This window comes from Rhagoletis zephyria, unplaced genomic scaffold (genome assembly GCF_001687245.7).
Source record: "Rhagoletis zephyria isolate East Lansing unplaced genomic scaffold, Rhagoletis_zephyria_1.1 Rzeph_scaffold_00117, whole genome shotgun sequence".
NCBI classification, from domain to species: domain Eukaryota; kingdom Metazoa; phylum Arthropoda; class Insecta; order Diptera; family Tephritidae; genus Rhagoletis; species Rhagoletis zephyria.
In genome coordinates, this window is record NW_016157201.1 from 327,984 (window position 1) to 341,051 (window position 13,068).

Here is a 13,068-nt window from a genome sequence, read left to right on the forward strand (position 1 = left end):
TCCTTGATTGAGACTTGTACGAGTCGAGAAAAAAAACAATGGGTCAGTTAATTATTTACTCTTTGTCCTTTCAAGACGGAAAGGTAGGAGGTGCCATGCCCACATAATTTTTTGTACCATCCTCACTATCCGATACATTCCGGAACACAATCCGTTTTACACAATATTTTAACAAATTAAAATTTTTAAATAAAATATTTTATTATATATTCTAGGTTAAACTTAATGATGTTGCTGAACTGTGGAGCCATGATGGCCGGAATTGAAGTAGAAGCTGAAATGCAGAGAAGAACGCGTAAGAAGGCGAGGTATTGGGTGAGACCATACCTCAAGGAAAGGAATGATAAGGGAAGATTCATCACCGATTTCGAAAACTTGCGAAATTCACCGAGGCTCTTCTTTGAAAATTTCCGTATGCCACCAGAAATTTTTGACGAAATTTTTGAGATGGTGGAGCCGCATCTGCTTCCGAAACGCCACTGCAGACCAAAAGATTTTATCTCCAGCAAAGCCAAACTGGCAATAGTACTAGAGTATACTTACATACATTTTGCGCAAAGTCCATTTCTAACTGGTTTTGTTTTTTGATACGCTTTTTTTTCAGATACTTAGCTTCGGGGGATTTGCAGCGTCATCTTCCATCCTGCTATCGTATCAGCAAACAGCATTTTAGCAGGATCGTCACGTGCGTTTGTGAAGCAATATGCACCGTATTAAAAAAGGAGGTGCCAGAGTGGACGGAACAAAGTCTGGTGGATATAGCTGATGGCTTTAGAAAGCAGTGGAATTTTCCGAATTGCGTTGGTGCTATAGACGGCAAACACGTCAGTATCAAAGCACCTCCAAAAAGTGGAAGTATATTTTATAACTACAAAGTAAGATTACATTATGTGCATCGGTTATATTAAAAAGTAATACGAACTTTGATTTTTGTTGTTGTAGGGATTTCATTCCATTGTCTTGATGGCTACCTGCGATGCTGATTACATTTTATGTATTTGGATGTAGGCGCTTATGGAAGTGAAGGCGACTCTAATATTATTAGAAATTCTAAATTTGGTGCGAGTATTCTTAATGACACCTGCCCATTCCCTCCCGATGCATTTATCGATGGCAAAAAAATACCGTACTTTATCGTAGGAGATGACGCCTTTCCATTGTGCAAGCGCATAATAAAGCCTTATAGTACGACGCATCTTTCGACAGAGCAAACAATTTTTAATTACAGGCTGAGTAGCGCAAGGCGGTGCATTGAAAACGCGTTTGGCATCTTAAGTGCGAGATGGCTTTGCCTTCGAAAAGTGTTACTTTGCAGACCTGATCGCGTGCAAGTGATTGTTTCGGCATGTTGCCTGCTGCATAATTTTCTTATAAATAACTGTCAGCGTACATATAATCCTAATGTGTTCTCTGGGTTTGAAGACAGTACCGGAAATTGGGTGCCGGGAGAATGGGAAGCAATACAGCAACAAGAATACACTTTCAATCAAGATGGACTAAACACCTACCGCGGAAGAGTTTCAGATTATGGAAAATATGTACGGAAAATATTGACAGACCATGTTAATTCAGCTAGTCGATCGGTTCCCCGGCAAAACAATGCTACATTTCTTTGAAATTGTAAGACTCTCATTTAGTTTAATTCATTTATTTGAATAAAGTTTTTTTATAATACATATATAAATTTAATACGAAGATTTTTTCTTTAAACCTAGTCAGTACTTTTCTTACTGTTGTTAAACTTTCTTTACAAAAATATAGGTGTGCGAGATTTTTACCAGTTTCGGCTTAATTCTTTTGTTAATTTAATATTTATTAATTTTTTATAAATCATAAAAGTCTAGCTCATTATATGTATAACCAAGGCGCATCTATGCAAAGTGGTGTTATTTGAACAGCTGATTGGATATTTTTGTCTCTACACTAGTACAGGAGAATGTCATCCAAGACGAAATGGTGCAACCTCAGGATGTCAACAAAACGAAATGGTGTAACTTCAGGATGTCAACAAAACGAAAGGGCGAAAATTATCTCCTATTTTCTTTCGTTTTGACATCCTGATGTACCAAAAAGCAATAACAAAATACACGGGACTTTTACTTATATGCAATTGACACCACCTTGTATGGATGCGCCTTGATGTATAACATCATAGAAAATCCACATTTAAAATTTTGTACAAAAATTATTAAGATTGAAATTCTGATGAAAATTTGGTGAATTTTTCTCATTTTTGTACAAAGCTTGAAATGTGGATGTATGTATATGATGTTATACAAATAATGAACTAGACTATTGTAAAAATTAATAAATATTTAATAAACGAAAGAATAAAAGCCAAAACTAATAAAAATATATATCCGTACATGATGTATGCTACTAATTGTTGCTTGAAATTATTCCACTTTCTGTAAAAGTATGCTATTCATTCTTAATTAATTGTTGCTTTGTGTTCTTCCACTTTCTGTAAAAGAATGCTATTAATTGTTAAGCAAATGTCATCGCCAATAGACCGTGGAAGCTGATTTAACAACCAGTCAAAAGTGGATAGTGCTTGTGTGTAAGGTGAGTTGTTGGTTGTGCGCCTGCGGTTTTCCAGCAAGTCTTCTTGTTTTTTTAAAATAGTACTGAAACGGTTCCATACCTCAGGATTCTGGCTTGTGCTAGATGACCTACAACGTTTTGGATGTGCTGGATCCTGAAAGTGTGTATATAACAGTATAATTACACCGGCACAAAAAAAGTGGTGTGTGCTTTTAACCAGACCCACCAACCGATATGTATTTCGGCCCACTGAATCCGAGTCTGAAGTCCGTTTGACTCGTTCACTCCAAATTTCAAGTAAACTGCGATTTTTTTTGTATTTTCGTAATTTACTCGAAATTTAGGAGGTTCGGATTCAGTAGGTTGAAATACATGTCGGTAGGTAGGTCTGCTTAAAAGCACACACCCCGTTTTTTTGTGTGCCGGTGTTATAAACCGCACACCACATTTGTACATCGCACACCGTCTTCAAAAGAGACACAACTCAAAGTTACACGTTCGTCAGAAAATGCGAAAAACTATATCTTAGCACATGCTAATTATATGGGCAAGGAAGACTTTACCTTGTTTTTGCAACAAATTATAACAAAAATTTACCCCAGCTTTTGCTGAAAGGTAAATAAAAGCTCTGCGTACATTTTTAGTGCATAATTTCCAAAATGAAAAATTTTGAGTTGTCACTTTTGAAGAACGTGTGCGACATACATAATATTTGTTAATGATATTTATAATTGGGGTGTATTTATAGTCCAAATAAAGTCGACACTAAAGTGTGTAGCAGCACAATTTTCAATGGAATATTTGCCAAAAAAGCTACAACTTACTTTAGAACCGACTTTATTATGACTATAAATATGTCCCAGTGATACTTAATTTAACATCCACGTAAATTTATATATGAATAACTATATATGCAGTCTGGTTAAACACATTTAAGTATACACGAAAATATATAATGGCCGATTATTCTGAAACACAAACATATGTACTTACACATGTACTCACGTAATCGTACTCTGTACAACTTTCATTAGATTGTGAAACATTTGATTCCTCTGCTGTACATAATGGAGAGGTGTTTGACTCTTCTCCGAAAAGTGCTGGGGATGAGAAAATCCTGCGGAAATAATATACNCCATTTCCTCAGCGAACTCCCAATCAATAGCTTCAGAAAATGAAGGTTCCTCCAGCATTAAGCCACCAGCGCTACCGCTTTTGTGTTTTCGTGCCACCCTTGCGTGGTAGCGATAACTTTCCCGTAGACTTGTCCATCCGGCTTTGCATTCATTGACTAAAATAACAAAAACAATAAAATTACAAATATACAAAAACAAAGGGCTTTAATATTTACATACCATTTTTGCCTAGCGAATTGCTTATATGGACCCAAGCCTGTTCCACAGCATTTTTATTAGAATGTAATGGGTTTGTAATGTCCCATATCCTGGGCCACTCTTTAACCCCTCTTATTAGCTGCCTCTTCTCCTCCTCCGCGAAATTTAAAATTCGCTTTTGCCGCTTTGATGTTGTAGGAGTGTTTTCCATTCCTGAAATGAATACAAATACAAATAGAAATTCAATGTTTTTTACTTACTTTCTCATTCGGCTGTCACTTTCATTTAAGAAATAAATAAAACTCGATATGTTTCTTCGATAAACCTGTGTTGCCATAGTCAAATTTTATAAACAAGCGCAAGAAAAAAAGCGTACTAAATTTCTTAAGAACTGGATACTACTTCAAGAAAATTTGTCGCAAGAAAATTTCTTTGCCATTTCTTGTGTGTAATTTTATATGGAGTTTTTGCTTTTCTTGAGAGCTGGATACTAAGCTGAAAGGTGTAAAGGGGTGCGTCAAGTGACTGTTTGACAGATCAACCAGGATTTTGTTAAGAATTTTTTTTTCGTGGCATTTCCCATAACATCCCGCCATCTTGTCTCTATCACTCTTGGCTAAAATACAATTAAAAATTACGGAAATTAGCAGAAAACCTAAGTAAATACAGTTAGTGGATGAATTTCATTCATTTTATTCGCGTATTATATTTTTCATTTATTTTCATTATTTTATCATACATTTTAGTATAAAAAAAATCGGCTCCTCGGCAACACTGATGTTTATGAGGTCGTTTGCGCATTAAATTTGCCTCGAAAATTTACGAGGGGCTCGTACATAGAGCTACATACAAATTTTGACAGTTCTTTTACGAGGCTCGTAAATTTACGAGCTTTACGAGTTTAAGGGGAGACCCCTATTAACTTTATATTCAATTATGTCCTCGTTTAACTGTCGCATTTTATATTTGTAATATAAGCGCATGCACTCAATTGTACAAACAGACCTATGTACATATGTTTATACTAAAACCTAACTTTGATCCCCTCCCTTATAACTCATTTGTATATACACATGCATATATGCTCACAAATCTACATATGCTAATACAACAGCGAGAAATTTTTACTTTGCTGTATCACTCTTTCATATGTGCATACATTTCATACCATATGTGCCATACCTACAGTCATTACCTAACATAACTTGAACTATTACACTGAATTGCATTTTTGAAAACATTAAATTAACCAGTCTACTGTTGACAACCAAGACGCCGTGTTTAATTTCTCAATATTTTCGCTTCATTGTATTTGGCATCGTTTTAATGGCGCAGCCAAATTTTCGAAGTTAAATTCTTTTCGCTAACTTTTAGCTACCCTACAAATAGTATTTCATTATCACAATATTTAGGGCCGGTAATAAAAATAAGCAATTGCTTTTTCTTAAAATTATAGACCTTTTACTCGATTTATTCAAACAAAAGTGAAGTAGCAGGTATGAAATTTTAAGAAAAAGCAATTGCTCAGTTTCTATTCATACGGCCCAATGTCTGATTAGCACTAATCGGAGGTAGAAGCTCCGGTTAAATACAACGACTGTTTTATGGATCACATGTTATATGCATGATGACGAAAACGTCGATAATGATGTTTACCCGGCAAGTAGTGATAACCAGACATTGAACAACCGGCCCTTATTGAACGTGTAGCATACCACATACCGCATATCACAAAATATCACAATACATATTGAACGTGTAATAGGTGCCTTAGTGGCAAAATTTGAATAACTGCCCTGCCAGCACCGGCTCACCACTTTCCCGTGAAAATCAAACGATTTACAAACACATTCACAACTTTTTAGTCATCTCACCTACACACTTACAAATTTATTTTTCGAACTGTCAAAAAAAATGTCCCTTTGTTAGAGCTACATACCCGATAAGAATTCGTACTCTAATAAGAATTCTATGCGTTAGAGCGAGCAAGTTAGAAACATCGGAGTTTTGATGACAGTATACATACTATGAAGAAATGTCACTTTGCGAAAATTTTGAAGGTAAGGATACGTATTTAACAATTTTATTTAATTATAATGTAATTTCTTCTTTTAGATTGCAAAACAGCAGCGACTTAGTCACATTCTTAAGGTATGTATTGAGACTTTTTATTTGTTTATAAATTTGAATTGATATTTTTGTTTGTTTACGGGTTTGGGATTCACCATCAGCACCTTCAACGCTTGCATCTTCCATCGCCAGGAGCACCATTAAAACCTTCTGCCCTCAGCTTCTTCATCGCCAGGAGTACCACCAGTACCTTCTATGCTCAGCTCCTTCATCGCGAGGAGCACCATGGGTACCTTCCGCCCTCAGCACCTTCAACGCCAGGAGCACCTTCAAAGTGTAGGTCCAACTTGTCAAATTTTGCAAAGTTGTAAGAAAACTTAATTTTTCTGAACCACCATAAATGATTTGCAACTCTTGATATATATCAAAAGAAAGGTAAACCGATTACCTTTCTTTTGATTATAACACCGTTAAAATCGTTTTACGTTTTCATAAAAACTTTGCAACTTTTGTAAACAGCTATATATAAGCAGTGAAAAAGTGGTAAAATTTTGCAAAGTTGTAACGAAACTGAATTTTTGTGCACCATTACAAATGATTTGCCATGTTAATATATATTAAAATAAATGTAAATCGATTACTTTTCTTTTGATTATAATATTGTTAAAATCGCTTTACGTTTTCATAAAAACTTTGCAACGTTTGTAAACAGCTATATATAAGCAGTGAAAAAGTGATAAAATTTTCGAAAGTTGTAACGAAACTGAATTTTTGTGCACCATTACAAATGATTTGCAACTGTTCATATCTATTAAAACAAAGGTAAATCGATTATCTTTCTTTTGATTATAATATTGTTAAAATCGGTTAACTATTTTATAGAAATTTTGCAACTTTTGAAAACATTATATGTAAGAAGTGAAAAAGTGGTCACATTTTGCAACTGTGGTCACATTTTGCAACTGTCAATATATATTAAAAGAAAGGTAAATCGATTACCTTTCTTTTGATTATAATACTGATAAAATCGCTTAACTTTTTATTAAAATGTTGCAACTTTTGAAAACAGCTATATGCAAAGAAGTAGTAGTAATAATAAGCAATTAAGCAACCACATATGTATGTAAAAATATCTTTATTATTAATGTTAATTGTAATTTTTATTCATAATATTGATTACTAACTATTTATATTAGATTAGCAATGTATTTTGGAAAATAAATTTTGCAAAATAAAAATCAAAACAAATTTTAAGATTTTTTATTTAAAGTTTATAAGATTATTTTGAATTCGCTGTGAAGAGAATGCAACCCTGCGCCAGCTGAAGTGGGAAATGCTAGACGAGTGCAGATATATGTTTTCCTTACGAAGTATCTGAATGAGTGCGACAGTGATGCAAGGCTCACACGTACAGGGGGAAAGTGGTGACACCAGTTTTGTCACTAGTTTTGAAGTGACCGAAACCCACGGTTTCACCAGATTTTTCACCACTTTTGGCTGGCAGGGTAGCTAACCAGAATGTAGTACCACACCCACAAGCTATTTCGATAGCTACATCAGCAATAATACACCACAACCACAGCTACATATTATGGGCAGTTTAGAGAATTTAGAATATTTTAACTTTTGATAGCTCTTGCTACATACCTTAGCTTCACCATTCTGGTTAGACAGTAATACCTGCTTGTTTGATGCTGCATAGAAGGGATGTCAGTGACAAGAATACATCGATGTTTTTCGTTGATTTGATGCATCTTGCGCAATCAGGCGCGGTACGGTACAGGGCAGTATAATCCCGTACGATACGCGGTAACGATATACGCAAAGGAGCTCACACAGGCGCGGTGCGGTATAGTACAGTACAGCAAGAAACATTGTTGCCATGCGAAGAGTGATGAGGTCAGGTTAGCGGCACTATACACTATTTTGTAACGCATTCGTTTTTGTAAACTAATATTTTTTACTGACACTTTTTCCACTTTAATTTGAAGTTCTTATTATGATTTTTTGTTAGTATTAATGTAGTATTATTAATTTATTATCTAATGTGGTAGAATTCTAGCTCTTAACTGCAAATCTGCTTACGATATATCTGCGTATACCGCGCGGTCAACTGTGCACACTGCGGTATAGTTATGTACCGCCTTGTACCGCACTTCCAATACCGGGTCTGTTTGAGTGCTCCCATATACCGCCATGGTATTTGGTACCGCATATCATACGGGATTATACTGCACTGTACCGTACCGCGCCTGTTTGAGCAGCCCTTAAAAGTGCACAGATCGATGCCTCGATGCATGGGTTTTTTCAGATAACAGGGGTTTTCACGAAATCTTGCAAAGCCTTTACACGTTGCACGGATTGCATAACTTGCAAACACTTAACAACATTTCCTATTGATGCAAAGTATGCAACTTCAAATCCAGGTATATATTTTCCAAGAAAGCGTAGCAAGATAAATGCAATCCTGTGCTGTTTTGTTGTTGTTCTTCTTCTTATTTCACTCACTTCAAGTTTTTTGCTGTATCTTGTTATTGTATTTGACACAGAATTTCGCTGCTTACTATCTATGCATGCTACAACTTTGCAATGGGGGCCCTCGCACTCTTGCAAATTTGGAATAGCAGTTTTGCATTTGCAAGACTTCGAGAATAACACAAATTTTTCACTACAAAATATGTTATTAGCAAAATTGTAAAAAGTTTTTTATAAATTAATACAACTTAGCTAATAATGTTTCTAACGGAACTTTTTGGAGCCATTTAAATATCTTGGTCAAAGTCTCTTTAGGTGTTTCGCTTTAATGAATCGAGGCATCTCTAGTACATCGAACCGACAAAATTATATACATCTTCTTCTTCTTCTTTGGCGCTGTAACCGCCTAAGCGATTTTGGCCGAGTTCAGCAATGCACGCCAGTCGTTTCTCCTCTGTGCCAACTGACGCCAATTGGAAACGCCAAGTGAAGCCAAGTCCTTCTCCACCTGATCTTTCCATCGCAGTGGGGGCCTCCCTCTTCCTCTGCTACCACCAGCGGGTTCCGAGTTGAATACTTTCAGAGCTGGAGCGTCGGTGTCCATTCGAACGACATGACCAAGCCAGCGGAGCCGCTGTATTTTAATTCGCTGCACTATGTCCATATCGTTGTAAAGCTCATACAGCTCATCGTTCCATCGTCTGCGGTACTCGCCGTCGCCAACGCGTAAAGGCCCGTATATCTTCCGCTCCTTACTTTACTCCTTAATTGCCTATTCAGTCCAAAGTAGCACTTGTTGGCAGAAGTGATTCTGCGTTGGATTTCAATGCTGACATTATTATCGGTGTTAATGCTGGTTCCCAAGTAAACGAAATTCTCTACTTTCTCGAAATTGTAACTGTCAACAGTGACGTGGGTGTCAAGGCGCGAATGTGCTGACTGTTTGTTTGATGACAGGAGATACTTCGTCTTGTCCTCGTTTACCGCCAGACCCATTCGCGTTGCTTCCCTATCCAACTTGGAAAAAGCAGAACAGACTTCGCGGTTTTTGTTACCGATGATGTCGATGTCATCGGCATAAGCCAGCAATTGCACGCTCTTGTAGTAAATTGTTCCTGAGCGATTAAGTTCTGCAGCTCTTATTATCTTCTCCAACATCAGATTAAAGAAGAACTATATACATAGCTCACAAAAATTTAGTATAATAAAGTGCAAGTTTCAATTGCTTTGATTTATAATCATTTTTCTTTTGCAGGCTTGCACTTTGTTATACTAAAATTGTATGAGCTACAAAACTGCATATCCTAAAATGTTCTAAAGACTAATATTAAAAAGTTTAAAATGTTTATGAAGATTTGGAGAATTTTTCTAAATTTTGTATACAGTTCCAAACATTGTTTTCTATGGTTTTGGCTAAAGCCTGAATAATCAGCCCTGTTCTGCAATCCGATTTGTTTCCGATTGTTAGTGTTCTGCATTCCGACAATCGGAAATTATTTCCGATTCCGCCTTGTTCTACATTTCGATCCACTTCGAATCGGAATTCCATCGGAAATTTGATGTTCTGCATTCCGATTATCGGAAATTTTTTATCGGAATTGTTCCGATCGTTTCCACGATGTTCATCAATAAGTAGGAAGTGTTCGTGGGGTGCTCACTTTCAATAATTTTATCTGCAAGGTTTTTAATAGTTTAACATAAAAAAAAATGAATTGCCTTGTTTGCAACGAAAGAGTTGGGCGCGACAATCCCAATAAAATTGATTGTTTCGATTGCAAACACTTTTTTCATTGCAATTGTGTGAATTTAAAATCTGCCGATATTGAATTCTTCAAAACAACAAATAATAAATACCGGTGTGACAAATGTAATATAATGCGAAGAAAGTCGTTTCAACAAGCAACAACAATGCCTACACAAATAGCAGAGAGCCAACATCAGCAAATGCCGGCTGCTGTGGGACAGCAAGAAAGCGCTAGCAGTGGAAGGCAACGCAAAGCAGTGGGTGAAGAGGAACAAGTGCAGAAAACAACAAGTGCAAATGCAAACAATACAAGTGACAACAAAGTAACTCTTCAACTCTTATACAAAGAGATAATTAGCTTGAAGCAAATAAATACTGACTTTCTCGCAGCGATACAACAACTAAAGGAAGAAAACAATGAACTAAAAATTAAGGTTACGAAGTTAGAAAATAAGTTGAATTGGAACGAACAAAAAACATTAGAAAATACAATTGAAATAGTGTGAGTGCCGATAACAAATGAAGAGAATGCGAAAGAATGTGTCAAAAAACTTTTCAGTGATGCATTAAATGTGGTGGTTTCCGATAATGAAATTGAGGAATTGAAGATTAAACGTATAAACGTAAGGGGAAGTAATTTTAAGCAAAATATCTGGGTAAAATTCAAGTTGAACGAAAGTAAGAAGAAAATTATGGCTGCTAAGAGAACTGCCAAGAAGAAACTAAATACCTCAGTTTTTTCCGGCACGAGCACAAATAGTAAAAATATTTTTATTAATAATTGCTTTACCAGTTATAACCGCGCATTGTTTTTAGAAGCTACAAAAGTTAAAAAGCAAAAAAATTTTAAGTATCTGTGGCTCAGTAACTCAAGGTTACTTATGAAAAAATCGGAACATGATAGAGCTGCTGTCATAAAAACGTTTGAAGACCTAGCAGACTTTTCTGTTTAGTGCTTTTGGATTCTTTTTTGTTTTCATAAATGAATACTAGAACGTTTTTTATAGACAACAGCTCTAACATAAATATCAACATAAATGTCATAGAAGATTTAAACTTTTTAACAGTAGAAAGAAATACTTTAACCGTTGTTCATCAAAATGTGAGAAGCCTACGACAGAATTTTAATTCATTATGTTTGAACCTGGAAGCCTTTGCTCATCCTCCAGATATTGTGTTTGTAACGGAAATATGGATCTATTCTTATGAAGTTAATGATTACCATATTCCCGGTTACAATTTCTTCGCGAATACTAATGATTCATACTCGGCTGGTGGTGTCGGAGTTTTCGTACGCAATATATATGAGTACGATGTTACACGTTTTTGCCTAGCAAGTGCGGATATTTTAAAACTTAATTTGAATACTAAAAAGGAACTAATTAGTTTTGTATGTGTTTATAGGCTTCACTCAAAATCGTTACAGGTATTTCAAGAAGAATTTTCTTCTGTTTTAGATAGGGAAACCACAGCGAATCTAGTCATATTAGGAGATTTCAATATTGATTTATTAAGCGCTAACGCTACAGTAGATAACTATCTTGAACTGTTGGCAAGTCATGGCTTGACATCTTTTATTAAAAGTATTACCCGGCCAGTTTCTGGAACAAATATAGACCATATTTATGGACGCTTCGATAGTAGTACACTTAGCCCATCTGCGGGTTTGAACTTTGATCTTGGAATTTCTGACCATTGTATGATTGGACTGAAAATTAGTTGTTTAAATAATGTTCGCAATTTCAATAATAACAGTCCACCAGTCATACAGAAAATAAATTTTAGCGCTCTTTATAATTCACTTCGTTTAGAAAAATGGGAAAGTGTTTATGCTGAAAAGGACGTGAGTAAAGCCTACAATTTATTTTTGTCTACGCTTCAAGCACACATAACAGAATCTAGCTTTGTTACTTTTCCCAAAAACTCGAAAACTATTCTCAAGCCCTGGGTCAATTGTGATCTACTTAAGAAAATTAAACTTAAAAATAAATTACGCGTGAAATGTCGCAAGCACCCAACAAACACTCGCCTACGGAAGCGTGTGAAACTCCTCACATACAATATTAATAAAGAATGTCGTTTCAGGCATGATCATTTTTATAAGAATAGATTTTTAGCTGCGAAAGGTGACGTGAAGAAAGAAGGGAATGTGGTCAACGACATTCTAAATCGTAATAAGAAAGCCGAAACTAATCCGTTTGTTTTAGATATCGACGGCGAACTTGTTTCTCACCCTTTAGACGTTGCCAATCATCTCAATGATTTTTTCGTTACAATTGGAAAAGAGTCCGCTCCAAAGAATAATAATATGCGCTGTACTTGCAACAACCACTTAATTTACTCTGTAAATACTTCTCCCGGCTGTAGTTTCTTCTTTGAACCAATTTCTGGGTCAGAGATTTTAAGTTTAATAAATTCTTTAAAAAATTCTGATTCTTCTGGAAATGATGGTATCTACGGTTTGACTTTAAAGAACATTGCTTTATATGTTTGATATNTCTCAAACCGTACTTTAAAGAACATTGCTTTATATGTTGTTGATATTTTAAAGCATTTATTCAATTTTAGTATAGTCACAGGAGTGTTTCCAGCCGATTTAAAATGTGCTATTGTCATACCACTACATAAGAAAGGGAATAAGAAAGATAAAAATAACTACAGACCTATTTCTCTCTTGCCATCAATCTCTAAGGTTTTTGAGAAGACTGTTAAATGCAGAGTCTTGCAATATTTGGATAAAATAAAGTTTTTCAGTCCATTGCGATATGGATTCTGGTCAGGAGTATCTACTGAAGATGCTCTTCTTAACTTTTGCTCGTTTATTAACCGACTTCCAAAAAAGGAAGAGCTTATCAGTTCGTCGGAATATTTTTTTTTTTTTTTTTTTTTTTTTTTTTTTTT

General features: G+C 35.5%; 1 protein-coding gene across 1 annotated transcript; it reads left to right on the forward strand.

Moving 5' to 3' along the window:
* Positions 1–281: 281 nt before the first annotated feature.
* Positions 282–2,434, forward strand: LOC108378596 (putative nuclease HARBI1). Its single transcript, XM_017634904.1, has 3 exons — positions 282–533; positions 605–875; positions 943–2,434. The coding sequence occupies exons 1-3, from the start codon at positions 415–417 to the stop codon at positions 1,006–1,008; spliced, it is 456 nt and encodes a 151-aa protein (XP_017490393.1). The 5' UTR covers positions 282–414; the 3' UTR covers positions 1,009–2,434.
* The last annotated feature ends 10,634 nt before the right edge of the window (positions 2,435–13,068 follow it).

What these genes read in the sequence shown, in the direction of transcription:
- LOC108378596 (XM_017634904.1), top strand. Translation starts at nt 415, where the DNA reads ATGCCACCAGAAATTTTTGACGAAATTTTTGAGATGGTGGAGCCGCAT. An exon ending in AAACTGGCAATAGTACTAGA is followed by an intron (nt 534 to 604) that starts GTATACTTACAT and finishes CTTTTTTTTCAG; the next exon opens with ATACTTAGCTTCGGGGGATT. An exon ending in GTATATTTTATAACTACAAA is followed by an intron (nt 876 to 942) that starts GTAAGATTACAT and finishes TTGTTGTTGTAG; the next exon opens with GGATTTCATTCCATTGTCTT.